Below are 27,701 nucleotides of genomic sequence, written 5' to 3'. Positions count from 1 at the left end.
CATGGTAAAGTAGATTAAAATCTCAATAGTAACTAATGCAAACAAAGGTAAGTATATGACTGTTTAAAGTTTTAAAAATAATGTATAATAATGATATGTTTTATAATCCATTGATTCCATTTTTTTCTGTGTGATTCTAGAATCAGTGCTGCTGATGTAGACCTACAGTGGAATTTCTCACAGACTCCAATTGAACATGTGTTTCCTGTTCCCAATGTTTCTCACAATGTGGCCTTGAAAGTCAGCGTTCAGTCCCTGCCCAGACAATCTAATTATCCAGTTTTGGCCTGTAGTATTCACACTAATATTGGCCTTTATGAGAAAAGAATTCAAGAACATGAACTTAAAACCCATCAGCACCGAAATTCTACAGAAGCAGATCACTGTAGTACAGACAGTTCACAGCGTGTTTGCAGCAAACAAACTTGGACCATGGCACCTGAAAGCATAATATTACATGCAAAAAATGGCACAACTCCAGAATATAATGCAGCTGTCAAAAATGTCAAGCTATATCCAGGCACTGGCAGTAAATCTGACTATGGAACATCTCAAGGCAATATTTTGGGCTTCAGTAGTATAGGAGAGAAAAAGTCACATGAAACATCAGTGAGAACTTTAAAATCATTTTCAGTGGTTGATTCCAGTGACTCTAGTCGCCAGAGTTCCTGGCAGTCAGTTGGTGAAACTAATCCTTTAATAGGCTCTTTAATTCAGGACCGGCAAGAAGTTATCGCAAGAATAGCTCAGCATTTGATTCATTGTGATCCAAGTACTTCCCATATTTCTGGACATCCACTTAATATACAAGAATCTAGTTCACTTAATTCAAAACTTCTCCGTGTTTCACAAGAAAATGAAAGTGTAAGAAGATGTAAAGAAACATTCTCTGTCTCTTTTGGCAGTCCAGAGCTCACCTCTTCAGAAGACACCAGTGAAGGGAAGATTCGAGTAAAACCAGAAACTCCTCAAAATGGCACTTGCATCTCTAATGGTCTTCATTCTCGTCAGTCTGTTGGTGAGTCTAATCCTTTGATAAGCTCTTTACTCCAAGGACGGCAAGATATCATTGCAAGGATTGCTCAACACTTGGAGCATATTGATCCAATGGCATCTCACATGCCCCGGCAATCATTCAATATGCAGGACTCCAGTTCAGTTCCTTCTAAAGTATTTAGGAGTTCCTATGAAGACAAAAATTTATTGAAGAAAAACAAGGATGACATCTCTGTTTCCATTTCTAATACAAAATTTTCCTTGTTAGATGACATCAGTGAAGGGAAAAACTTAATATCTAACAAATATTTTAGTTCTTTTAATTGCAACAGTAAAGTCAAGCCTTCTTTGCAACCTCAAACAAGAAGAAATCTGTATAAGGACAATCCTAGTGAAATCCGAAGTACATTTCAGGAGATACAGAACAAAGCTACTGGTTTAATGACCCCTTCGAATATATCTCACTGCAGAGAAAACAACTTCGATTTGACAGTCAGGTTAGAAAACACACCTTCTGAGTGTCAATTTAAGAAGCAAGAAATTAGCGATGAAATTGATAAAGAGCATTCAAATTGTAATAGTATTGACAAACAGATTTGCACAAATAAGTATAAGGACAAAATAATAAATGAAAATTATAATCCAGAATCTTTTAACAATCGCCAGTGTGATAATTCAAAAAAAAATGACTTGAAAGTAAAAGTTACTGTGTTGGAAATGTCTGGATGTCTGAGTAAATATGAAAACGAGTGCTCAAATAAAGACCCAAAGAGGCCTAAGCCATGTGAACAAAACACTCACCTTAATAGTATAGAAAATTATCTTGTTAAAGATAGTGAAGGTTTCAAATGCAAAAAGCTAGACCAATTAAGAAATGAACAGGATAAGAAAGAAGATCCAATTGATGAAAACTCTCAAAACTCTTCTCAGAGAAAGAATTTAAAAGATTGTTTGTCCACATGTGAACGACTGAAAAATAAAGAGGTGTTGGTAAGTAATATCTAACATTTCAAATATAATCCTCAAATATTTGTTATGGTTTGAATTTTGTTTACAGAAGATCTTGTTATAAAGGTCCAAGGTGCCATTGTCTATAGAGCAGACTGTCTGGCTACAGAACTAGTATTAGCATCCTTATAAATAAACCACCCACTTAAGAGCAAATGCTAGGTAAATTCTTCCTCTTTCCCTTTTTTGTTTATTTCAATACTGGGAACAGTTGCTGGAGAGTAAAAAGGAGTCAGAAATGAAACTTGTATCATTAGCTTAATGTGTTGTTAGCAACTCTGTCCCATTATGAGCAGAGTGCCCTTTGTGTTATGCCTCTGCTCAGCTAAGGTATATCTAGTGAAATCACTGACCTGTGGTCAAAATACCTACATTCCAGTCCAGACAAATTTGGTCCTTGAGTGAAGCTGAATAAATCACTCACTTCTAAAACTTCCAGTTTCCTCAATTTTAAAGTAAGAATGATGAATCTCTTTTGCTTTTAGTTGTAGTAACAATTAAATTGTAGATTTTTAAACATTTTTTTAAACTTTTAATTTACTACATAAATCAGACATACTTAAGTTAGTTCCATTTTATTTGTCCACGAAACCACTTTTTAACTTTAGAAAATTATTATTAGGCTTAAATTTCCTTTGTTTCTCTAAAAAGCATTACAAATTTATATCTCAGTTATATGGAAAACTACTTAACTGCCTTGATCCGAATCTGAATGACCTTGGTTCATCTTCTTTATCAGGCAGATTAGTCTTGTTGGACATTAGAGTCTTAAAATTATGCTATGTTTCCAATTGCTGTTTTTCAACAGAAGATTTCCTCTCCTCTAACACATGGGTTTAACCAAATTTCAGTTTCCAATTTACTAAAACGTTAATTGTCACAAAAACCTACCCTGACCTTAAGAATACTAGCTTTTCATGATCCTTTCTGGTACATTATAGGGAGGCTTACTTTGACCATGGTACTTTTCAAGCTACTACGATTAGTTTTTTTCATGTTCTTACTTTAAATATAATTATACAGCCTTTGCTATGTGCCTAGGCACTCTTACGAATGTTTTCTATATGTTGGCTTACTAAATCCTTTCACTATGATGTGAGATTAGGTGCTGTTACTAACTCAAGTTTGCAAATGAGGATTCTAGGCCTGGAGAGGTTATATAATGTGCCCAAGGTAATAAAGCTAGGAAATATTAAAGCCAGGACCCATTAGTTCTTTCTGATTTATATTCATGTGTTTTCATGAATTTTTGATTTCTGAGTATAAACTTGCATAAATTCTTAAGAACTAGTCTATTGCTTATATCACTTCAAAAACATGGTACTGTGACTGTGTTAAGTATATTTTAAAATTCACATTTATATTCTTGTATCATGCACTAACTACCAAATTACATTTTCTGAGGAGGGCTCTTGCTATTTACATAGTTTTGTATTTTAGAATATTGTACTAATTTTTTTCTAACTATGAGAAGTTGTTTTTTTTACAAATTAAAAAAATTGAATATTAGCTTACTAATGTTAGACTAAGTATAAAATACATTGACCTGGTGTGCTGCTGTCCATGGGGTCATAATAAGTCAGACACAACTGGGCAACTGAACAACAACAAGGCATACATTGGACGTACTTTCTTTATTTGAGTTTATTCAGCATCTTAGAAAAAACTCTTAAACTCTATTTTCTAATTAAAGTGTATATAAATGTGTGTGTATGTGGTCTTCCCTTGTGCCTCAGATGATAATAAAGAACCTGCCTGCCACTGCAGGAGATGCAGGTTCAGTCCCTGGGTTGGGAGGATACCCCAGAGAAGGAAACGGCAACCCACTCCAGTATTCTTGCCTTGAAAATCCCATGGTCAGAGGAGCCTGGCAGGATACAGTCCATGGGGTTGCAAAAGAGTCAGACACGGCTTAGCGACTTAACAACAAATAATGAATATGTGTGTATAGATAGGTTTATAGGTCATTAACTTTACCGCCAAGGATGTAATACCTCAGTACATATTAAGAATAAATCTAAAAACAAAAAGCTTAAATGTTACTATTAAAATCTAATTCTTTTCCTAGCAGAGAACTATACCACTTAAACATTCAAGTGTCTGGCAGAAACATAATTTTCATTCCTTGGATGGAACCTCAACCAGAGCCTTTCATCCTCGAACTGGATTGCCTCTTCTTTCCAGTCCTGTAAGTATTTTTCTCTTATTATGTAAAATGTTTGCAAATAATTTTATCCAAATTTGAATTGAAAAAATTTAAATTTAAATACTTCAAAATAAATTTTTAGTGGGAAATCATTTTACCTTTTGATATACCTAATAGCTAAATGTTAATATGGAAAAAGAAAAAGTGGATAAAATGAATTTATTATGTTATGGTTATAAAATTTCTATGAAATTCTTAATGTCCAGCACATTAATTCTTACTAAGGAAAATAAGTGTCAAATGTATTTTTTATAAATAGATTTGTGTTATAGTACCGAGCCGGGTTGATACCACCAGCTGAATCATCTGGGATTCAGATTTATGGCTGTCGTTGACTTAGGACCTGTACAATTCATCATCTTATTTTGAGATATAGAGGTTTCCCCTTTCTACATTTACAAATAAACTTATAGATCTGAGTGTGATGGTTAAGAGCCTTGTTTTGGAGTCACACCGACTATTCTCTAGCCATGTGATGTTAAGTGAGAAATATTATCTCTCTGAGCCTCAGTTTCCTCATCTGTAAAAAGGGAGTGATAGTGTCTGCTTTAGTGTTGGGAGGATGATTAGTATCATTCCTGACATATGGTAAGCATTTGATAGTCACTAGTGCTGCCGTTTCAGTTAAACTAGAGGTAAGTTGTCAGTATCCTAGCAAACTGAAAATATATTTATTTTGCTACTAATGTAAGATAATTTTTGTTTTTATGCAAGTTTTAAAAGTAAAGGCAAAGTATATGTTTAAAAAATAATTCTTGAATAAGAGATCTAGATTTAAATTTGTAACTAGGACCTTAGGTATTTGTTTTAGAGAAGTTGAATTCCAAACAATGTAAAATAATCCCAAATATTTGACCTACCTATGAGGTGCTTTCAAAATACCCAAGTGATCAGGAAAAAAACTTGCATCATGCTGGTGTAAAGACCACTACATGCAGAATTCTGTTCAATATGGTAGACTGAGTTGATACAAGATCCTCCCTCTTTTCTAAACACAGAAATACTGGATAAAATATAACACAACTTCTAAATACATAATATAGTGTATAAGCAGGAAAGATACATTTCCAAATACTAACTTGGGGTGAATTAATTATGGCTTTCCAGAACATCTAAATCTAATATAGTGCTAAGGTTTAATGTTCCTGCTGGGTCAGGAGTCAGGTCTATACCGATCATAGCTGAGACCTAAAACCAAACTCCATAAAGCCAGAAACAGAAGAGGACTGCCATTCTAGAAATGGGAGAGAGGAGGGGGAAAAATCACCTATTTAATTAAAAGATACAACAGGAAGGTATAGATTAGATGGGAAAAAAGAAGCCCCCCAAAGAATTTGAACCTAAGCCTAAATCACCCCGAGGTAGGGGGCTCCAAATTTGTGCTATATATGAGAAAACATGAGATTATCCCACATCTATAACCCATGGCACCAAGGATTTATTTTCAACAATAGCTCCTGCTGAAGATGATCTCAGGGGAATTCTTTGTAAAATTTTCCAGGATATAAATGAAGATAAAGACAGGGAACTGAGATAAGAGCACATGTGGAATTGGAAAAATAGAAATGAAAAATATAACTGAAGTGTACATATATATGCACATACCCATATACATGAATTAAATGGTGGACTGAAATCATCTGAATTGAGATTTAGTAAATGGATAAACAGATGTTAAGAAAGCACCTGGAATAAAGTGCAGAAGGAAAGACAGATGGTACAGAATGGAAGTGGCCTGGAGGATAAAACAAAATGTTCAATTTAAGCCTAGTAGAAATTCCAAAAGGAAGACTAGATGGAATAAAGAAAATGCAGTATTAGAAGAAATGAAAGTAGAAAATGTTCCTAAATTGAAGACGTGAGAATTTGGATTGAATATTTCACATTAAGTTCTGAGTCCAAAATATAGCATGGTATACTTGTACAACTCTCAAAAATATTGAGATTGTTTAGACTTCCAGTATCATCTGTTTCTTAATCATAAATTAGACCAATCACTCAGATACTTTATACATATTTAACTTTAATTTTAGAGACAAATCCATCTAACCTGCATGTTGTATGTGATTTTACCTTTTAATTTACACTGGGGTCTTTCACTTTTAGAGTATTTTGAGCTAGTTGGTGGTATGTCTTAAATGTAATTTGGTATGCAATAGTGATTGAAAATCCAGAATAGTATTTTTCAAAACTAATCTCTGTGAAGCCCCCCCCAGCCAGGGTTCTTAGAAATGTGCACTGGGGTAGGGATAGGTAAAGGAGCAGCAGAGTTGCCCAGCCCCCACACTTCCATCACCATTTAATTCTTTCCCCCCCTTTTATTGGAAAGCTATAAATCATTTATTTCTACCACATTCAATACAGAAGTATGTAAAGTAAAAAGTAAAAATCTTATTATAATATATATTAAGATTACATGTAAAATTTGGTTTTAGAGAAAACTGGTTATGATTCTTTCTTCATTTATTTGACTGCAGCAAGGTTTTAGTTGTGGCCTGTGGGATCTAGTTCCCTGACCAGGGATCAAACCCAGGGCCCTATATTGGGAGCCCAGAATCTTAGACACTGGACTGACGACCAGGAAAGTCCCTGGTTCTGGTTCTTAAAAAGTCAAAACCTAGGGAATTCCCTGGTGGTCCAGTGGTTTGGATTTGGCACTTTCACTGCAGTGGCCCTAGTTAATCTCTGGTCAGGGAACTAAGATCCTGCAAGCTTCGAGGTGTGGCCAAAAAAAAACCCAGTAAAAGTACTTTTATTAATCATTTGTTTATTTTTTAACTAGTTAATAAAATGAAGACATAGGGACAATATGTAATAAAAAGGGTGATTTTAAGTATACTATTAAGAGAGAAGTTGTATTATTTTTTAAGATATGTTTAGCTTTCATTTGAAATTTGTTCGATCAATTCAAGAAAAAAATGCAGTCTTTTGAAATTCTTTTGAAACCTAACAAGTGATTATTTTAACCTTAGGTTCCTCAAAGAAAGGCACAATCAGGTTGCTTTGATCTGGATTCTTCATTCCTGCATCTGAAAAGCTTATCATCTAGAAGGTATTTATCTTAAAACTCATTTGTGTATATGAAATAGTATTACATAAAATTCTAGTCTTTCATAGTAAATGATGTTGATTCTGAAAATCAAAATTTTAACAGGAATCTTATTTTTCAGTTTATCATTTTCAAGATGATTTCACACATTCAGTTATTAAAGATGACAGAGATTAAGACAACGCATTGCTAACTATATAATGGCATCATAATAAACAAACACTGAACATTGGTTTTAACATTTAAGTGGGTTTGTCTGTTTCTGGTCATTCACCTCCTCCTCTGTCTTATACACCTTTGCAAAACAGCCTTGGCAGTTTGTTCCATGTTGACAAATAATACTCTCATTAGATTCCTTAGTCACATAATTTTGCTTTGTATTCTAGTTCTTAAAATGAAGATTGATGTAGAAGACTGCATTCAGTTCAGTTCAGTCACTCAGTCGTGTCTGACTCCTTGCAACCCCATGAACCACAGCACACCAGACCTCCCTGTCTATCACCAACTCCCGGAATTTACCCAAACTCATGTCCATTGAGTCAGTGATGCCAGCTAACCATCTCATCCTCTGTCGTCCCCTTCTTCTACCTTCAATTTTTCCCAACATCAGGGTCTTTTCAAATGAGTCAGCTCTTCACATCAGGTGGCCAAAGTATTTGAGTTTCAGCTTCAACATCAGTCCTTCCAGTGAACACCTAGGACTGATTTCCTTTAGGATGGACTGGTTGGATCTCCTTGCAGTGCAAGAAGACTGCATTACACTACTATGTATTTCCAGTAGATGTTTCCGTGTGATATGTTATAAATTCCACCTTGAAATCTAGGATGCTTTATATATATTCTTTATCAAATACAATAACAAAGATTATAAAATCAGGAATTTAAGATATTTCATATCTTAACATTTGTTTACATTAAATTTTTTATTATGATAGTTTAAGTAAAATTGATCAGATCTTCCTAATTTAGTTTTGTACAAAAGTAAATTAGAAAACATTGTTGTTAATGTGCCCATTTGCTGATTTGTTCTTTTTTGATTTTTTGTTCTGTTTTTAAATAGTCCTCAACCATGTTTAAACATTGAAGATGATCCAGATATTCATGAAAAACCACTTCTGAGTTCTAGTGCTCCACCTGTAACAAGTCTTAGTCTCTTAGGAAATTTTGAGGTAATGTTTTTTAAAACTATTTTAAGAGTTGATGTTTCTTAACCTAGATCCATGGTGCTGTATCATTTGTTTTTGAAAAGGAAATAAGTAGATTATATTTTTCTAAAGCCTTGAAATCACCTCCTTTCCTTCCTTTCCGATTTTTCCTTTTTCTTGTTTTCCCTCTCCTTTTCATGACAAGTGAAGTTGGGAGATTGTTGACAGTGATAACTTACAGTTGGGTAGCTGGTGGGAAGAGAGGGAGCACATAGGTGAAATCAGGTTGTATGGAGGTATCCGTTACTCTACCTGGAAAATAGACTTGACCACATCTTACTGGTAAAACTGTCTCTGGGATCCAGAAGGAATTGAAGATGGGCTGGTAGAAGATGATTCATCATCAAAGGAGGTTGATTTTCAAAATCAAATGGTTCTTTGTACTATATTTACAACTTCTCTGTAAATCTAAATTTATTCTAAAATAAGATTATTTTTAAAAAGTCAAATGGTTAAAGGTCTCTCATACATGTGCTGCTTTATTTAATGACTGTTGTACTTGAGATCAAGTATATCAAGGGTTTAGTTGTCTTCAATTAGAAAAGTCTTAAACATTGTACTTGTAAATGACATTAAAAATTTTTTTGATTGAAATATAGTTGATTTACAATGTTGTATTAGATTCTGCTGTATAGCAAAGTGAATCAGTTGTAAATATACATATATCTACTCTTTTTTAGATTCATTTCCCATATGGGTCATTACAGAGTATTGAGTAGAGTTCCCTGTGCAGTATAGTAGGTCCTTATTAGTTATCTGTTTTATATATAGTTCAGTTCAGTTCAGTTCAGTCGCTCAGTCGTGTCCGACTCTTTGCGACCCCATGAATCACAGCACGCCAGACCTCCCTGTCCATCACCAACTCCCGGAGTTTACTCAAACTCATGTCCATTGAGTCGGTGATGCCATCCAGCCATCTCATCTTCTGTTGTCCCCTTCTCCTCCTGCCACCAATCCCTCCCAGCATCAGGGACTTTTCCAATTTATATGTAGTAGTGTGTATATTATTAATCCCAATCTACCAATTTATACTGCCCCACTTACCTGCTGTAACCATAAGTTTATTTTCTACATCTTTAACTCTTTATGTTTTGTAGATAAGTTTATTTGTACCCTCTTTTTAGATTCCACATCTAAGTCGTATTATATTTTATTTATCTTTACCTGACTGACTTCACTTAGTATGATAATCTCTAGGTCCCTCCATATCACTGTAAATGGCATTATTTCATTCTTCCTGTGACTCAGTATTACTCCATTGTATATTTGTACCACATATTCTTTATCCAGTCCTCTGTCGATGGACGTTTAGGTTGCTTCCATGTTCTGGCTATTGTAAATAGTGCAACAGTGAACATTAGGGTGCATGTATCATTTTGATTTATGGTTTTCTCCAGGTATACCAGTGGGATTGCTGGGTCATATGGTAGCTCTATTTATATTTTTTTAAGGAACCTCCATACTGTTCTTCATAGTGGCTATACCGATTTACATTCCCACCAACAGTGATTTTAAAGAATTCCTTGGCAGTCCAGTAGTTAGGACTCCCTGCTTCCACTTCAGGGAGTAGGGTTTCAGTCCCTATCGGGGAACTAAGATACTGCATGCCGCGAGGTACAGCCAAAGGATAAATGAATGATTTTGTATGTATTTATGGGTATGGGTGTATGTACACACACACACACACACACACACACACTTCCCTGGTGGCACACACACACACACACACACACACACACACACTTCCCTGGTGGCTCAGTAGTAAAGAATTCACCTGCCACTGCAGGAGCCATGGGTTCAATCCTTGGGTCAGGAAAGAAATGGAAACCCACTCAAGGATTCTTGCCTGGGAAATTCCGTGGACAGAGGAGCCTAGAGGGCTACAGTCCATAGGGTCGCAAAAGAGTTGGACATGACTTAACAACTAAACAACAACAACAGTGGGTGTATATATATGTGTGTGTGTGTGTTGTGTATTTATACATACGTATGTTTGTATGTATATATATGCATGTAGGACAGGGGAGCCTGGCAGGCTACAGTCCATGGGGTCACAAAAGGGTTGGACACGACTTAGCAACTAAACAACAACAACGATGGGTGTATATGTGTGTGTGTGTGTGTACATATGTATGTTGTATGTGTGTGTGTATATATATATATATATATATATATGCGTGTATAAAAACGTATCCTGAAAAAGGACATGGCAACTCACTCCAGTATTCTTGCCTGGAGAATCCTATGGACAGAGCAGTCTGGTTGGCTACAATCCATAGGGTTGCACAGAGTCAGATACTACTGAAGCAACTTAGCTTGCATGCATGCATAAACACATATATAACCACCAATCACCTTGTTCAACTTGCTTATTAATTTTGTTCATGGGGGGAGATTTTTGTATGTAGATTTCCGAATCATATAGAAATAGAAACGGTTTTATTTTTTACTTTGTAATTTGTATGCCTTTTATTTCCTTTTCTTGTAGTTTTGCACTGAATAGGGCCTAGCATGCATGCTAGTATATTCATTTAAAAATCTAAAGTCAGAGACCACTTTGGCTCATTGACATGGTCTTTTTGACCATGGAACTTGAGAATTGCTGATGTCACTTTCAAATTTAGACTTGTGAGGGCTTGGAGTGTTGCTTTTCAAAGAATTACTGAATCAAAGAAATGCTACTCACATTTCATGATGTATGCATATATGTGTTGATACACATATGTATATGTGTGTGTGTATATATATATAAAAGAGAGCTTGTGAAAAGATTTACTTGTTTCTCATACCTGGGCAGATAAATATTAAATAACAGAGTGGCTTCCTTAGTGAATGAACTTGGGAGAGATGGATAAAGAGCTTCTCTACTGCTTTTATTTATATACTCTTAAATATTTTCCTCAACATGTATTTGCTATTTTTTAAATTAAACTGAAAAATAAAATATATGTCACATACAACAGTTTTTAAGAAGCACTTGTTTCTCAAAGCTGAGTACTTGACTTTCTGTTTTGATGCAACTTCTGTAATATAACCTGTTAATAAGCTTTCAAGTGCTTCTCTGTGGCTAACACTAGGAACTAACTAGGCTAATACTCTGTGAGGAATAAGAAAATTTATAATATTATACTTGCTCTGGTAGAGCATATTTTTCTTCACAGAGATAAGAATAGCTTATTATGCAATTATGTCTAAACAGTGGTTAAGTTTAAAGATAGTTCAATGTAGATTTGAATAGTAAAGAGGCCAAACTTTATATGATTGATGTGGGAGGAAATTGATTTCTGGTCAGATGAACTTTTGAAATGAGGGCATGGCAATAGCAGTGACCACTCACCTAGTGCCAGAAAGCGTAGTAACATATTTCTTTAAATAGAAAGAAAGAATGTGTTAACTTTTAATTATTCCTTAAAATTTCTTTTATTTTATCTTCCAGGAATCTGTCTTGAACTATCGTTTAGATCCTCTCGGCATTGTTGATGGCTTTACTGCAGAGGTAGGGGCAAGTGGTGTCTTCTGCCCCACCCATTTGACTCTTCCAGTTGAAGTGTCATTCTACAGTGTTTCTGACGATAACGCTCCCTCTCCTTATATGGCAAGTATTTTTCAATTGTCTTCTGCTGAAATCAACCATCTTAATGACAAATGCCTTTAAGTTTAAAGAGATTTAGTACTGCTTTGGTGCAATGCTTGAAAATATAAAGCATTTCCTAAGAGGGGATTGAGGGCCAAATAGAGACCAATATGCCAAAACAGCACCTTACAGCTTCTTTCTGAGCAAGCTCCAATGACAGGTATCCTCTTCTGTATTTGAGATGATGCTGAAAATTTACTTGTTTTTATATAATTCGAAAAATGATAAAATTTTGATTAGTGACACTGTAATTCCATATCTTGCTGAGTTCACACAAATTCTTAAGTCCTTACTGTGCACTCTAGTCCTATCAGGGTTGCCTTCACTATGATCCTCATCTCAGTAGAGTTTAAATAAAGATTTAGTGACCTACGTTTTCTGTGAAACCGTTTCACTCCCTTTCTCCTGTTTGGTTTATCTTTGGACCATTTTTTTTTCCAGTCCCAATCCTAGGATTCCTAAAACAGACGAGGATACTGTATTACACAGTTTATTTCTTTAGCTCTGAATGTGGCCCGGTGTAGTTTCTTGAAATTGATGGATAAATCGGCCCAGACCTGGGGAATGCCAAGGGTGAGACTTTACACCAGAAGCCACCTGGTTTCCTGAGGCTCCAACTTGAGAGCTTCTAGCAGCACAACCCTGCTGATCAGAGTTAGGGGAGAATGAGTAATCTGTGCAGGGTACGTAAACTGATTAACAATTGGCCACAAATGCAAGCTATTCTGAATCTACCCTCAGGACTGCAAACGAGTTTGCCTGCTTGCTAAATACAGCCAATAACATCAAGTAGAAATGAATTTGGACTTCTCTGGTGGGTCAGCGGTAAAGAATCTGCCTGCAATATACAAGACCTGGTTTCGATCCCTGGGTCGGGAAGATTCTCTGGAGGAGGACATGGCAACCCACTCCAATATCCTTGCCTGGAGAATCCCGTGAACAGAAGAGCCTGGTGGCTACAGTCCATGGGATTGCAAAGAGTTGGACACGACTGAGCAACTGAACAACAGAACAGGATTTTTTAGCTCAGTGGGCATGAATTTGAACAAACTCCTAAAGACAGTGAAGGACAGGGAAGCCTGACATGCTGTAGTCCATGAGGTCTCAAAGACTGCATGACTGAACAACAACAAGGTTCTTTAGAATACTAGCTATTTCTGACTCCATGCCAATGTTTTAGTGGAGAGTGAAACAGCTCAGGGGAATAAGAGCAGTGTCTTGAACCTTAAGATCCTATAATTTTATCTTTCTCATTTTTTTATTCCAGCAGATTTGAGGATAAAATAAGGCCTCAACTGCAAAAATGATACCAGGTCCTGGTGTGTGATTACTGTCAGCCCCTTTCCAAAAGACAAGTCAGTGGCTACTAATACAAGTGTTTAAGAAGTTTACACTGATGGTATAAAATATGGAGTCAGATCAGGGTTTTTATGTTATGCCTTACTTTGGGAAATACACATTTCAATAGACATAGAAATATATATTTCTGGTCTTCCTACTTGAGTTTCCTAGCTTATCACCTGATCCAATTTCTTTCTTTCCTTCTTTCTTTCTAATATCCTTCTCCCCCCATCTTCTAGATTCTCAAGGACATTAGCAACAGTGCCTTTTGTTATGAATAAAAGCTATGAAAAGGGAATTCTATTACATAATTGAGAGTCAGGAGTCTGATATGTGTTTCATACTTTAATCAAAAAAGCACAATGATATGTAATCATTTATTCAAAGTTTTCTTTTTTTGATAATAATTACATTTGTGAGTAATAATCATGAAGATGCATAACAATGGTTGTTACAAAAAACAGGCTCAGTTCTTCACAAACCTTCCCAGTTATCATATACACCAAATGATATTCACCTAACATAGAAAGATATGTCCACTTTTCAGTATAATTTTGAAAAAATTAGCTGTTAATTTTACATAATAAAATGGAAAATATCATTGAGATATCATTAAGATAAGCTCAATATAAAAAAACATGAAAAAAAATGTGTATCACACTGAATGCTTACAGTATTAGAATACATTTATAAAGATGCCATTTTGCTTTACTAGAACATCAAGGAGTCTCATTAGTTTCACATATTCTGTTAGCACATACTAATACAGAAGTGGAAAGATAAGGTCTAAGGTCATTAGTATACAGAGTTCCTGATGACTGTTAGGGGAGTTAGAAACAAGATAAAAGAGTGAATTGGCTAAAAATTAGCTCAAAAAATATCTTGGCGTGAAATTCATGAGCAAGAGGTAATTTGAACTGTGCTTTAAAAAAAGCAAAACAACATTTATCCTTGACCTTGGTTGACATCTAAAAAATGAAGGATTAAGAGGTAAAGGATTTTATCATTCTGTCTCCAGAAAGTACATCCAGGTGATCACAGATTTTGAATAAATATTGAAAAGATTTTAAATCAGGTTAAGTTAGTATATCCTTTAAGAATCTCTTACTTTTCTCTGATAATTGTCTTTAATAAATTTTCCATTATGTAATTTTTTACTCATTAAAAATGAGTTGCCTTTGCAAATGACCTGGTCCAAATCTTAGACCACAGATCTTTCCTACTGTATATTAATAAAATTGATCTTGTTTTTTAGGGAATCTTATTTATATTTTGGTAGTTGTCTATTTTCAAAGGACTGATCATGTTTTAATAAGGTAGTATATATCATAGACCAGTGGAACTGAGACACCAAATCCCACTTTGTTACTCTAATAATGACCCTGGGACTTCTCATAACAAATTATACAGTTGACTCACAGAAGTGAAATTTTAGCACAGAGAATTCTGTCTTTGTGGTGTGGAGATAGTATCAGGCTTTTCATTAAATAATTCCTTTAAGATTAGTTCAAAGCCAGATAAATATCTCTCTCCAGTCCGGTGTTAATGGTAAGAGTATTCTCCAAGTGTTAGGTAATGTGACAACATTTCACTGTTTACAAACTATTGCATGGTGATACCAGTTAGAAAGGTCTAAAGCAGGTTTGCTCATGGCAGCGTCATAGTATGACTTGCATTATGATCATATTAACAACACTATAGGGACTTCTCTGGTGGCTCAGTGGTAAAAAAAAAAAATTCAACTGACAATGTAGGAGACACAGGTCCAGGAAGATCGCACATGCTGTGGAACAACTAAGCCTCTATGCCACAACTATTGAGCCTGTGCTCTAGAGCCCAGGAACCTCAACTACTGAGCCCATACACCACAACTCCTGAAGCCTGTGCACCCTAGAGCCTGTGCTCTGCAACTAGAGAAGCCACCACAGTGAGAACACCACACGCAAAAGAGTAGTCCCTGCTCACTGTAACTGGAGAAAAGCCTGCCCAGCAACCCAGACCCAGCACAGCCAAAGATAAATTAATTGATTTTTAAAAAGCAACACTATATATTTTATATATTTTTTCTATTTGTAATTAGCCATATTAAGATATCTTCCTTCAGTTTTACTTAGTTTTGCATATTTTCTATTATACAATCACTTGAGAAAGAGTTTTTGTGTAAGATTTTGTCCAAATTGAGTTCATCTTAATCCTTCTATTCTATTCTAAAATGCCAGAAGGAAATGTGTTTTTCTTCCTTATGTTATATACAGTAATTTTCTAGGTATAAATATTAATATGCCAACCAATTAAAATAATGAAATTGTTAAAATAATAAATTTAATAATAATACTAATGAAATCCCAAATACTTTCCTAATCTCTTTTAAAATTCCTAACTTGCCATTGTCAATACTAGTCTTACATTGCTTAGAAATTTTGTGAAGTGTTGCCTTAAAATTTGAGGTTTTAGAAAAATCTATATTCTTCCCTTATAAAGTGATTTATTGTTATTATGTTCTAAAAACTATTAGAATTATATTAAAGGTAACAAGTGCAGGCTTGGTAGTAGATTTTCCCTCACCAATGTTCTTACATATATTTAACAGAGGATGGCAAGGAAAAACAGTAGTGTATTGCCTGGAGTAATGTGATTAGAAAGGTAGCTATTATTTAGATATATTTTGCTTTTCTTTCTGGAACTAGGTAAAAGAGGAGCACTATATATACCATAGCATTTTTTCATATAGAGAAAACTGTAAGAGAAAAATTATTAAAGCTTCATTACTGTTTTGGTTAGGGACGCAGTTTGTTAACATGCTGGTTTCAAGATTTAAATGACCATTGATATATCAGATTCATTAAGAACCACATGTCTTTTCAGTGCCCTTGAACTGAACATGAACATTTCCCATTATTAACATATTAATTTAATATTCTGATTGTCAAGTGCTGTTCACTTGAAGGTTAGGTATTCACATATTAGAGTCTGGCCTTCCCTTTTACCTTTGTCCCCTTGCTTGTATCCCCCACCCCTACCCCTGGTCAGTCTTTCAAGCCCAACAGAGATATTACCTGATGGGACAGTCCTGTTTTATATTTACTTTTACATAAGGTTAGCATGTTTTGGCAAGTACAATATAAAATGATGGGATATGAATTGTAGAGTATGCAATTATTCTACTTGAATACTCAAAAGAAAACTATTCACCCAGTTAAATGAATCAGCATTTTTTATTGACGCTGCCTAAGAATTAAGTACCACAATCACCATCTGTAGTCATTTGGTCATCCTGGTTATCTAGTAACTTTCACACATTCAGTTGTAGCTTCCTGTGTTTCAATTTATACTGTTTGCCATTGTTTGGACTTCTGCAGTAATTACAGCATCTTTCACAGAAAATTATTTTGTGTAATATGACAGTACCTCTCAAACTTTAATGTACATATGATATCATCTGGGGAATGTTGTTAAAATGCAGATCTGATTTAGTAGGTGTGTGGGGAGAAATAAGAAACTCTGTGTTTCTAACGAGATCACAGGTGATGCTGATGATGCTGGTCCACCTCAAGTCAGAAAGTCATTTATGTATATAACAATTTAATTTTCTGACTGAATAATTGACTTCATTTTTTGGGCCAGACATAAATAGGATCATCCCTCATTTCTGACTTTTCATATGTCCAAAGATCAATAAATTGCTTTGCTTCTTTGCTTTCCACATGATACAAGAGAGTAATCTCCCTTTATCTCCTTTTTAGTTAAGGAACTTCTTACTTCTATATCTTATATCTTAACAGAAATTTCAAGCAACATGGTCATTGATGTTATGTATTGTTTATTGCAACATCTCCAGGAAAAATAGTAAATTGCTTCCTTACAAATGAAATCCTATTTTGTATTCCTTGAATGTATCTCTATTAATTCAATGTGAAATTTTTTTCCATACAAATACAGTTGTGAAAAGTTATTAATTACATAAAGTATTATTTTTATTTTAGTCTTTTGTGTGTATATATATGCATCAGTTTGTACTCAATTTGTCTTCTTTTATTTCAAGGGTGTGATTACTTTAGAGTCCCTTGGTAAAAGGGGTTATCGAGTACCTCCTTCAGGAACAATACAAGTGGTATGTGTTTTATAGCCTACAATTGCAATAATCATTCTCTCACATACATGTAGAACTTAGCCCTTTCTCCTGCTACTGCTGCTGCAACGACTTTGGTAAGTAACAGTGGGGCTGCAGCTTTGTTTGGAGTTTCCCTGCTCTGCCTCAGGAATGACCATTTGGGGACCTCCATAAAAGGAAAGCATTAATAAGCTAATCAAGGTGAATGCTTTAGAAAAATAGTATATGACAGTTAACATAACTTAAATAGAGCTGTTTTCAGTATAATTAGAATTTAGATTACCAGTATCTTCTATTTAATATAATAAGACAGACTGGCATTGACCCATGTAAAAGGAGACCCCAAGTATTAGTATTGCTTTAGCAGGGAACTTGGGAGGAAAAATTATCCCTACTATAATAATTCCTTAAAAAAAAAAAAATAATTCCTAAAATTGATTTAATGAGATGATTACACAAAGCAGAAAGGAAGTCCTGAAGACATCAGGGTAAAAAATGCATCTTTCCTTTTGGCCTAGATGTTGATCTAGTTTTGCCTTAGGAGAACTCTTCTAGCCCAGTGCAGTAATCCTTCATTATCTTTGATCCACAGCACTTAGAAGAGTAATTTTATATAAAGGCCCATTTGTGATTCAGTCCATCTCCAAGTCAGACCCAGGATAATCTTGTGAGTCTAAAGTCTATTACAGTGTTGACTCTTGTAACTCTTCAAAAGAGTCTAGCTGTATTTGTCAACTGTACCTCAATAAAGCTGAAATTTAAAAAAAAAAAAAAAGAGTCTAGCTGAGTTCCTCACACTAAGGATCTGGTCTAATTCAGCAAGCCTTTCTATGACTTCTGACTGCAGTGTGCTCAGTCCTGTCAGACCACTTTTATGCATCCCCGTTGTTCTAGTATGGCAGAGTCTCTACATTTGTTTATTTTGTGTCACACAGAAGTGAAACATAGTACTAAGCAATTTATATGCATGTTTATATTGGAGTATGTATACATATATATAACTTAGGAAAAATCATCGCATTTTAAAGTAGGATTTTTATGTGAATGGATTTCTTGAACTAAAAGAGTGATCATCTTCTGATCTCTTGCCTCTGGCTATGTAGCTCTTGTGAAAGTGTGGGTCACTGGAAAACTAGCTATCAGTTGTCATAATAATGAGGCATAAACCCAGAGGCAGCACATTTACCCCTTGTTTGAAGACTGCCAACTCTGCTGGCTATTTTAAATCTGAAACTTGGGTATGTCTTTCATTCCTTATGTAAGTTTAATTATGTATAAACATGGCTTGAACTTCTGGCTTACTAGTTGTTGTAGTTGTTAAATATATTAGCCTTAATTTTAAGACTCACTAAACTTCAAAAATTGGATCATAATATTGATATATTTCTCATTTTGATTCAGTGAGTGATGTCCAGTGCCACGGATGAGCTTCTGAAAGCATGGGCACCAAGTTACCTATTGATGTGTTGGTAATTTGGTTAAAGTCAAATCAGCAGCTTGGAATTTTGTTTAAAACTTAGTACTTTTAAAAAATAATATTCCTTCAGTTATTCATGGCCAAATAGTGATTGAATTTAATTTTGGTCTATTATGATATTGATGGTGGTAAAAAAAAAATGTTTAGTGTCACTGAAGTTTCTGAAATGAATCTAACTGTAAGAACATAAATTATTACTTAGAGTGTACTTTGTAACTAATAATAATGAACTTTATTTTCTAAACTTGGAAAAATTTCCAAATAAGAATTTCTTTTTTGAGAACATATTTTAAATTTTATAATAACAGTACGTACCTAAAACATCAAAGTCTAGTTTTACCAAACTTTTTATTTTAAAAAATTTCTATTTATTCACTTAAAATGTGAGGAAAGCTGAAATGTTATTTTGAACATTTTGCAGTTAATGCATTTTAATAAAGTAATATTTGAAATATTTGAACTGGAATGTTTTAATTCAGTGAAGCTGTATTTTGTTTAATCTAATGGAACTATTTCTTAATATATGAACAAGAGTAAAAGTTGTGTATTGTCTATTATTAATAAGAGATTTGTGACTAAAAGATTTTGATTTGTTACAGGATCTCTTATTTCTGTAAATAAAAAAGTAAATTGAACCATTAAAAATACTGAATATCATTTCATAAACTTCTGAAATTTTATTAGCTTTATTCCCTCAAACTGAATTATATCCACTGGGATTAATTTATCATTACAAAGCCTATTTTACTGTTGGCATAATCATTTTAAGTCTAATCAACAAATCTTTGTTTTTAAAAAATAATTTTTATATTGTTTCTTCAGACCTTATTTAATCCTAATAAGACTGTGGTGAAGATGTTTGTTGTGATATATGACTTGCGAGATATGCCAGCCAATCATCAGACATTCCTACGACAAAGAACTTTTTCTGTACCTGTTAAACAAGAAATGAAAAGAAGTGTTAATAAAGAGAACATCCGACATACAGAAGAACGGTTATTACGCTACCTCATACATCTGAGGTAATGTTCTAAATAAATATGAAAATAGATTATTTGAGAAGAAAACTCTAAAATTTTTACTTTATTTTAAAAAAAACTCTCTAACTAGACAAGTGCCCCTTGGAATTTGCTTAACTTGGACACTCTTTATGATACAGCAGGATGCAGAAAGCACATGGCATATTTTTTTGCAGTCATTATTACTTGTTGACTTAGGGGAGTTTTTATTGGTAGCTGTGTAATGTAAAATATTTTATAGCAAAAAAGTGCTAATATATCTGGAGGGGCAGTGAAACAGTTTTCTGAAGCAATGCTGCCCAATAGAAGTGTAATATGACCCACATAAATAATTCTATATTTTCTAGTAGCCACATTTATAAAAGTAATAGGTAGCAGAGGATTAATATGTTTTATTTAACCTAACACATTCAAGTGTTATAATTTGAATATGTAATATACATAAAAACTATCAGTGAGATATTTATGTTCATTTGCTGTCCTCAATTTGAACTAGCCACATTTCAAGTGCTCAGTAGGTGCTTGTGGCTTCTGAGTTGGACAGGGAAATTCTTAACCTTCATTTATTCATTCATTCATTCAAAAAATATTGATGTGTCAGGCATGCTTCTAGACTGTAGGGAAGCAACAGTGACAAAAATCTCTGTTCTCATACAGCTTATATTCTGGTTACTCTGTCAGAAATATGTTTTCCTCAAACGTTTACTACCCAGCTCATGACTCTAGGTTGTGAGAAACCATTTGTTTGCTCTTGAAGTTCATGCTTCCAGGGGTAAGCCTTGTAGCCCTGATATCCTAGTGCAGTTCTTAGCTTCTGTGAGGAAGTCTGTTGCTTAGTAGAAAGCTAATAGTCTCTTGTCCATAACTTTACTCCTAATAGTAAGCCCTCAATCAGGGAGGAGACTGATCATATCAGTGACAGTAATTCATTTTAACTTCTTACTCCGAGAAGCCCCATTCATCAGGAGAATTACCAGTCATTTCTTTAATCTGTTGCAACAACCTTAGCCATATGTAACCAATGATTAGATACCTTAAATGCTGTAAAGAAACTACTTTAGAAAGTATGGTGTAATTCCCAAAGTTCACCATGTTCTTTTTCAGATTGAAAAGTTGAAAAACTTCAGAAAGAATGAGTGAGCCAGCCTGAGGTCTGTTTTAATGTATACAACTGACCACCAGATTTTTCAGCTAATTTGGGAATGTCATCCATAGTCCCAGATATTTCTACTATACAAAGGGAAAACCACAAAAATTAGCACTAAAGGGTATGTCTGACATACCCATAATCTTCCAGATAGATTTATGTGATTGAAGCCTCCAATCCCTGTAGTATGCTATAGATGTTAGCAGAGGACAGAAGCAGTTCCATATACAGCTTTGATAACCATTTTCATTTCACTGCTAACTTTCTCCCCTTGATTTCTATTGATGATTAGGCTTGGCTAGCCGCTACGGATGGTAGCAGTCCTTTCTCATCCTGTGGTTGTCCTCAAAGCTTGATATAGTTTTCCGTGGTAACTTTCCAAGTGTGGAATCCCTTTTATTGTAGTCAAAATTGTAGGAGGGCAGGTTGTGTGATATGGGTTATTCTCTGTATGAACTAGAGGATGCCCAAATGTAGTATAACTGGCTGACATGAACTAAAACTTCATGCTATAGATGAGGAAAGGTGCATGTGCTTTGGTGTCAAGAATATAAAGTAGGATTGTATGTGAAACCCAGATTTACAGAAAGCACCTCTGTCATTGTAAGAGGGAAAAGGGAGTGTGGAATGTGTACGGAACAGTGAAGGGGAAGCATTTAACATAGCAGCACTTGCTTTGGCAATATAAGATGTCAAATATTTTGTTAAAGAGGCACTGTTAATACTGTAACAAGACTAATTCTTCCTGCTTTCAAAACTTAAAACTTTCAAACTCAAAACTTATTCAGGTCTGTTTGTTTTAAACACTTATTTCCTGAAATGAAGCATCTTTTGTTGTTTCTTTGTTTAGGTTCCAGAGTTCTAAATCTGGAAAGATCTACCTCCATAGAGATGTACGGCTCCTGTTCTCTAGAAAGTCAATGGAAGTTGATAGCGGTGCTGCATATGAACTCAAATCTTACACTGAATCGCCAACAAACCCTCAGTTTTCACCAAGATGTTGATAAAGAGTGACAGCTTAAAGTATTTGCCCAGTACCCAAGTTTGAAAGTAAAAATTAGCATAGAAAGGAGTGTACCAAATTAACAAGCAGGAGAGTGGATCTTCTCCTGTTTTCCTGGACCAGTTTTTAATCAAAGGATTCCTGGAATGAGATCTACATATTCCAAGTAGACTGGAAACACTCATGTCCTAATCCTTTTTGTACTGTTGAAACCACTTCATTGGACGTGTTGCAATAGCAAACCCCCTCCCTCCCACAATTAGATTAGTGTTTACACTTTTTATTTCTCAGTTATTTAATATTTAATGTTTTCCTTAATACTCAAGTGATGTTTGTCTCTAGTGTTCTAATGTAGCACAAATCCTATGTAAAATCATACTGTGTATTTTTGACATTACTGTTGAAATCTGAAATATATGCACAAGTCTTTTAATTTTGTGTGATGTGTTTTAAGTACTATTCATTTAAATTATTGAAAATGAGAATGAAATGTTGAGCTTCTTTAAGATTAACGCACTATGCAAGCATGTGTACTTTTCATATCTCCCAGGTTCAGTTTTTATAACACCTCATCCCGATTGCCGTCTCACAACAGTAGTCCCGTACCACGCTGTCTTGGCAGTGCAATGCAGACTAAGCTGCTTCACATTCCCTTTGCAATCTCAGATCATCATGCCCATTCATATTCCTTCTAAAATCTCTTACCCCCAAAACAGTTCTATTTTTTCCTTAATCACCACTACAGAGGATTTACCTTAAATTGCTGTCCCATTCTAGATAATTTTTGCAAATTGTTAAAAGAATATGTACTTTGAAGACAAATTAGTATTTATATTGTAAATATATGCAAGAAACAAAGAAATGTGTATTTGGCTTTTATTTTTGGATGAGACATTTATGCGATTGAGTGAATTTCTGGTACCCATCATACAGTTTCTATTCTGGCTTTACAGCTGATAAGAGGAGAGGGAAGATGTCTTGAGCCTCATTCCAATTATCAGTTTCTCATTCAGGGTCACATGGAAGGCATTTGGCAACTGGGAAAACCACTGAGTAAGAGAACTTGATTGAATGCATCAAAGTTTTCCATCCCCCTCAGAAAGAGGAGTAGTTTTAGATCTTTGTACAGGGACAATGGGTAACAGCCGATCAGCTAACAATGGATGAATACTGGGAATGCCCAAAGCCATGAATGCGGGTTCTCTCTCTTAGGGTTTCTTTCTCTCTACTCTCTTTTCCTTCCAATTCCTCTCCTTCCTTTCTTCTCTTTTTTTGTTACTGATGCTTCCAGATTTAAGGAAATAAAGATTTAAACATAGCTTCTATATATGAAAAAAAAAAAGAAAATACCTACCGTTCAAGTAGACCAGATTTGGAACACCTGGGAGCCTAGAACTAAGTGAGCAGTCTTGAATTTGGGAGATGGGAGGGTCTTTATTTTTGGTACTCAGCTAATGGATAGACTATGCAGAAGAATCTAAACTGGATATGAATGTGTATCTGACGGCTTTGGGGGTGGTCAGCAAGAAGCCTCTTATAAATTTCCTTTTGAAATACCAGCTTAAAGAGAAAAGGCTATTTATATTCCATAAAACTAAAAGTTTTCAGTGGCACAAGTTTGTAATGATTTGTTCTTAATCTTTAGCCATGTGGTAACAACATGGGATTAGGACCCAAAAGGTTTGGATTCTAGTCCCAGTTCTTAATGGTATCTGACAGAACTGACTTCAGAAATCCTCTAAACTTTCTGGGTCTGTATGATTGAGAAAGTGAGGTGAGAGTATCATTAATGTGCCTTTTCTTAAATTCCATCAACTAATTATTAGAATAAGTATTTAAATACATGTAGCTAGAGTTTTTTTAAAAAAATTTGTTGGAGTATAGTTGATTACAGCATTGTGTTAGCTTCAGGTGTATAACCAAGTGATTCAGTTATACATATACATCTATATCCACTCTTTTTAAGATTCTTTTCCCATATAGGCATTATATTGTGTAGAGTTCCCTGTGCTATATACTAGGTCCTTATTAGTTATTTATTTTATACATACTAGTATGTATATGTCAATCCCAATAGACTTTTTATACACTTGACAAAAGTCAGTATTGATCATTTTACATAAAACTTGGAAAATACCAAACATTTAAAACATCAAAATGCCTTTTTTTTAATTAAATGTTATTGCTGCTTTAGCCTCTCTAGTAATCCAAAAATTAGTGATATATATGTTTGCAAGTGTCTTTTATGTAGATACCGCAATGCAGTCTTTCTAGAATTTTTTCTAGTGCTTGGTTTTCCACCTTTCTGAACATTTTAAAGAAGATTTCAAGAAAATGACTGAAGCAGCTGGAAGCATCTTGTGCTCTTCCTGCCAAGTTTGTCCATGGTAAAGACGTGCTGACCTTTTACCCATCTACTTCTTAGGGCCTTTTTTGTCTGTGTTCTTTTTCCCTGTGAGGTACGGTCACCCAGCACCTGACTGCTCTCACTTGCCCTGAAACTATCTCTATCATAACGTTTTTTTTTCTACCCTTCTTTTGTCATGGGCCTAGACTTTGTACTCCCCCTCTTTGTACTCACAGATTATGTCACTGCATTGAGAATGTTTGACATATGCAGGTAAGACAACCAACACTGCTACCTGTGAGAGTTCTCATCACTTACTGCAGGCTCACCTGGAAGTTTTGCAGACTGAAAAAATGAGGGGTAACTTCTTTTTAAAAGAAACTTAAGGACACAAGTAACCTCTGGGAAATCTTTGGAGGTTTTCTTATCAGGAGAAAATGAAAAATATTAATAAATGATGACAATGGGGACTGGCTGGAAGGGACCCAACAGAAGCTTCCCTCCTACTGTCATTTTACTCCACCAGGTCTCTCTCATTCCCAGAGTGTTGAGGAAAGGAAGTAATTTCTCCAAAAACTCCATCCTTGGGATCCCCACTCTTCTCTAATCAGTTTGTGAATGAAGCAATGATTCGATTTTAGTTTATGCAATGCATGTTTTAAAACTTTTTACACTGCATAGTTATATAAAGTAAGTGTGAAAGTTCCTCCTGTCATCTGCCCTTTTAGCTATCACTTTACAGAGATGGTAGCTGTTCAAATTTTGCTACATGAAACCTCAATTGTTCTACTGGACCTGGGACGCAATATCAGTCTAGATGGGAAGTAGGCTTTTCACCATGATAGGAATTCACTCTCAATCCCTAAGACTGTCTCTGTGTGGGTTGGAATCAACTTACTCCGACATGGATTATCTGTGAGAGATGTATGTCTTAAATGTGAATACTGTGGGAAGAGTCAGGGAGTATATGAATGCCTACTGTGTGCCAGGTTCTATAAGTGATTTCTATGTTATTCAGTATTAAAGCCATGATTCAGAGAGTATGGATATAATCTACAGTAAAAGAAAAAACAGGCTTGAAGTACTTGCCCAAGGTCACAGGGTCAGTAAGTTGAAGAGCCAGGATTCAAATCTCAGTTAAAGCTTCTGACTTTTCCATTCAACTCCACTAGTATTTTGCCCCTTTTTTCTTTTCTTTCTTCTTTTTTTTAAACTGGTAACCTTGGCCTGGCATTAAAATATACTTTTCATCAATATTCTTGGCAAAGAAAGTTAATTTGCTCTGAAATAAGATATATAATAAGGTAATGCCTAAAGTTTTAGAAGTTTCTTCCAGACCCCACTGTTTCTCATTCTTTTGAATTCATTCAGAAATTTCCTATTCCAGCCTTTCTAGCTCATATAAAGTTCTCTTGTCTCACTGAATCCCTAGAGAAATGGTATCCCCCACTTTCTAAGTCCTACTTCCAACAGTCAGGTTGTTGAAACTTTTCTTTTTACAGTTATCTGACCTACTTAGTCAGGTAACGTTCCCTGAATTTTGTTCACAGATATCACCATTTATACTCAGGGTTTCTGCCGCTCCGTATCTCATTTGGTTTCCCTGAGTTGATCTTCCAGTCTTTCCCTTTCATTAAAAATGTATTGTGTTCATATCATACAATATCATTTATATGTGAAATCTAAAAAATGATACAAATGAACTTATTTACAAAATAGAAACAGACTCACAGACATAGAAAATTTATCGTTACCAAAAGGGAAGGGGAATAGGGATAAATTATGAGTTTGGGATTAACAGATACATACTACTATATGTAAAATAGATAAACAATTAGGACATACTATATACTGCAGTGAACTATATTCAATATCTTATAGTAACCTACAGTGGAAAAGAATCTGAAAAGGAACATATGTATGTATATACATGAATGAACACATATATACGAATCACTTTGCTGTACACCTAAAACTACCACAACATTGAAAATAAACTATACTTCAATTTTAAAATGCATTCTGTTCTTGATTTTTGATACAACACCAGCAGTGATGCAGGTAGACCTGAGGAGTGGATTGGATGTAACATCTTACCTGCTTTACTCACTCCTACAAACTCTTGAACTAGGGCACCTAAAATGCAAAAAGACCCCTGATCTTTTAAACATGTTTATATACCAAGTTCCAAGACTGAAAAATCCTGTGCATGTATGCCTCAGAATCACAAGGGGGAGCTTTGGTTAAACATCAGTTCTTTGACTTCGCCCTAGATTTAATGAGAATCTCTGTTACTAGGGTTTCTCAATAATTCTAATCCTTGTAGCCAATTAAATTAAATTGAAAATTCACTTCCTTAGTTGTGCTAGTAACAGTTCAAAGGCTCATTATTCATGTATGGCTAGTGGCTACTCTGTTGACTAGTCCGTATACACAATGCTTCCATCATTACATAAAGTTCTCTTGGACAGCACTGATCTAAAATATATATATATATATGACTGTTGAAGCCATGAGGGTGGAAATGATTTCTCAGAACGTGTAAAACTAGAAGAGAAGGGTATCCAAGGACAGAATTGTTAAAATCCCCACATTAAGAGGCAAAGAAAGACTCAACAAAGAAGGGGCTTTCCTGATGGTCCAGTGTCTAAGACTTCATGCTCTCAATGCAGGGGGCCCAGGTTTAATACCTGGTCAGGGAACCAGATCCCACATGCTGCAACTAAGACCCAGTACAGCCAAATAAATAAAAATAAATAATTTTTAAAAATTCAACAAAGGAGGTTAAGAAGGAATGACCAGACAAGTAAGAGAGAGAGAGTGGTTTCCTAGAGGTCAAGGGAAGAAAAGTTCTGAGAAACACGGAATTGGTGATCACTGTGTGATTTTAAACATTAATGTACATGGTTGATGATGCAAAAGGGACGTTATTTTGGGAAGTATGGCCTCCCAGACTGTCCCCACAATGGGGCATTGGTCTTTGTAAATTCTACATTGGTCAAAATCTGCCCTTCAGAAATTCAAATTGGCCCTTGTGAGTATCACTCTTTCAGGACCAGATTCTCTTTATCTAAGGTTACATATACTGATTTTCTATATACATGTGTCTACTAGATTTTATCTCACAAATACACTGACATAGATATATACCACAATGT

At 35.0% G+C, this 27,701-nt stretch overlaps 1 protein-coding gene across 10 annotated transcripts in view; it reads left to right on the top strand.

Annotated features, from left to right (window-relative positions):
• The window catches only part of FAM214A (family with sequence similarity 214 member A), an 83,936-nt gene extending 60,878 nt beyond the window's left edge, over window positions 1-23,058 (top strand). For 7 of the 10 annotated variants that reach the window (XM_043918968.1, XM_043918967.1, XM_043918966.1 and 4 more), the window contains 8 exons: window positions 141-1,986; window positions 4,073-4,192; window positions 7,183-7,262; window positions 8,320-8,428; window positions 11,901-12,059; window positions 17,482-17,550; window positions 19,850-20,049; window positions 22,044-23,058. In XM_043918968.1, the coding sequence (XP_043774903.1) occupies window positions 141-1,986; window positions 4,073-4,192; window positions 7,183-7,262; window positions 8,320-8,428; window positions 11,901-12,059; window positions 17,482-17,550; window positions 19,850-20,049; window positions 22,044-22,197 (2,737 nt within the window). In that variant the 3' untranslated portion in view covers window positions 22,198-23,058. Of the gene's footprint in view, window positions 1-140; window positions 1,987-4,072; window positions 4,193-7,182; window positions 7,263-8,319; window positions 8,429-11,900; window positions 12,060-12,839; window positions 13,020-17,481; window positions 17,646-19,849; window positions 20,050-22,043 lie in introns of those variants that run through there. The other 3 variants (XM_043918963.1, XR_006343847.1, XM_043918970.1) reach the window with 3 other exon arrangements.
• Window positions 23,059-27,701: the final 4,643 nt, after the last annotated feature.

The sequence above is a fragment of the Cervus elaphus genome, chromosome 12 (assembly GCF_910594005.1).
Source record: "Cervus elaphus chromosome 12, mCerEla1.1, whole genome shotgun sequence".
Lineage (NCBI taxonomy): Eukaryota > Metazoa > Chordata > Mammalia > Artiodactyla > Cervidae > Cervus > Cervus elaphus.
This window is presented reverse-complemented; position numbering and strand designations above follow the sequence as displayed.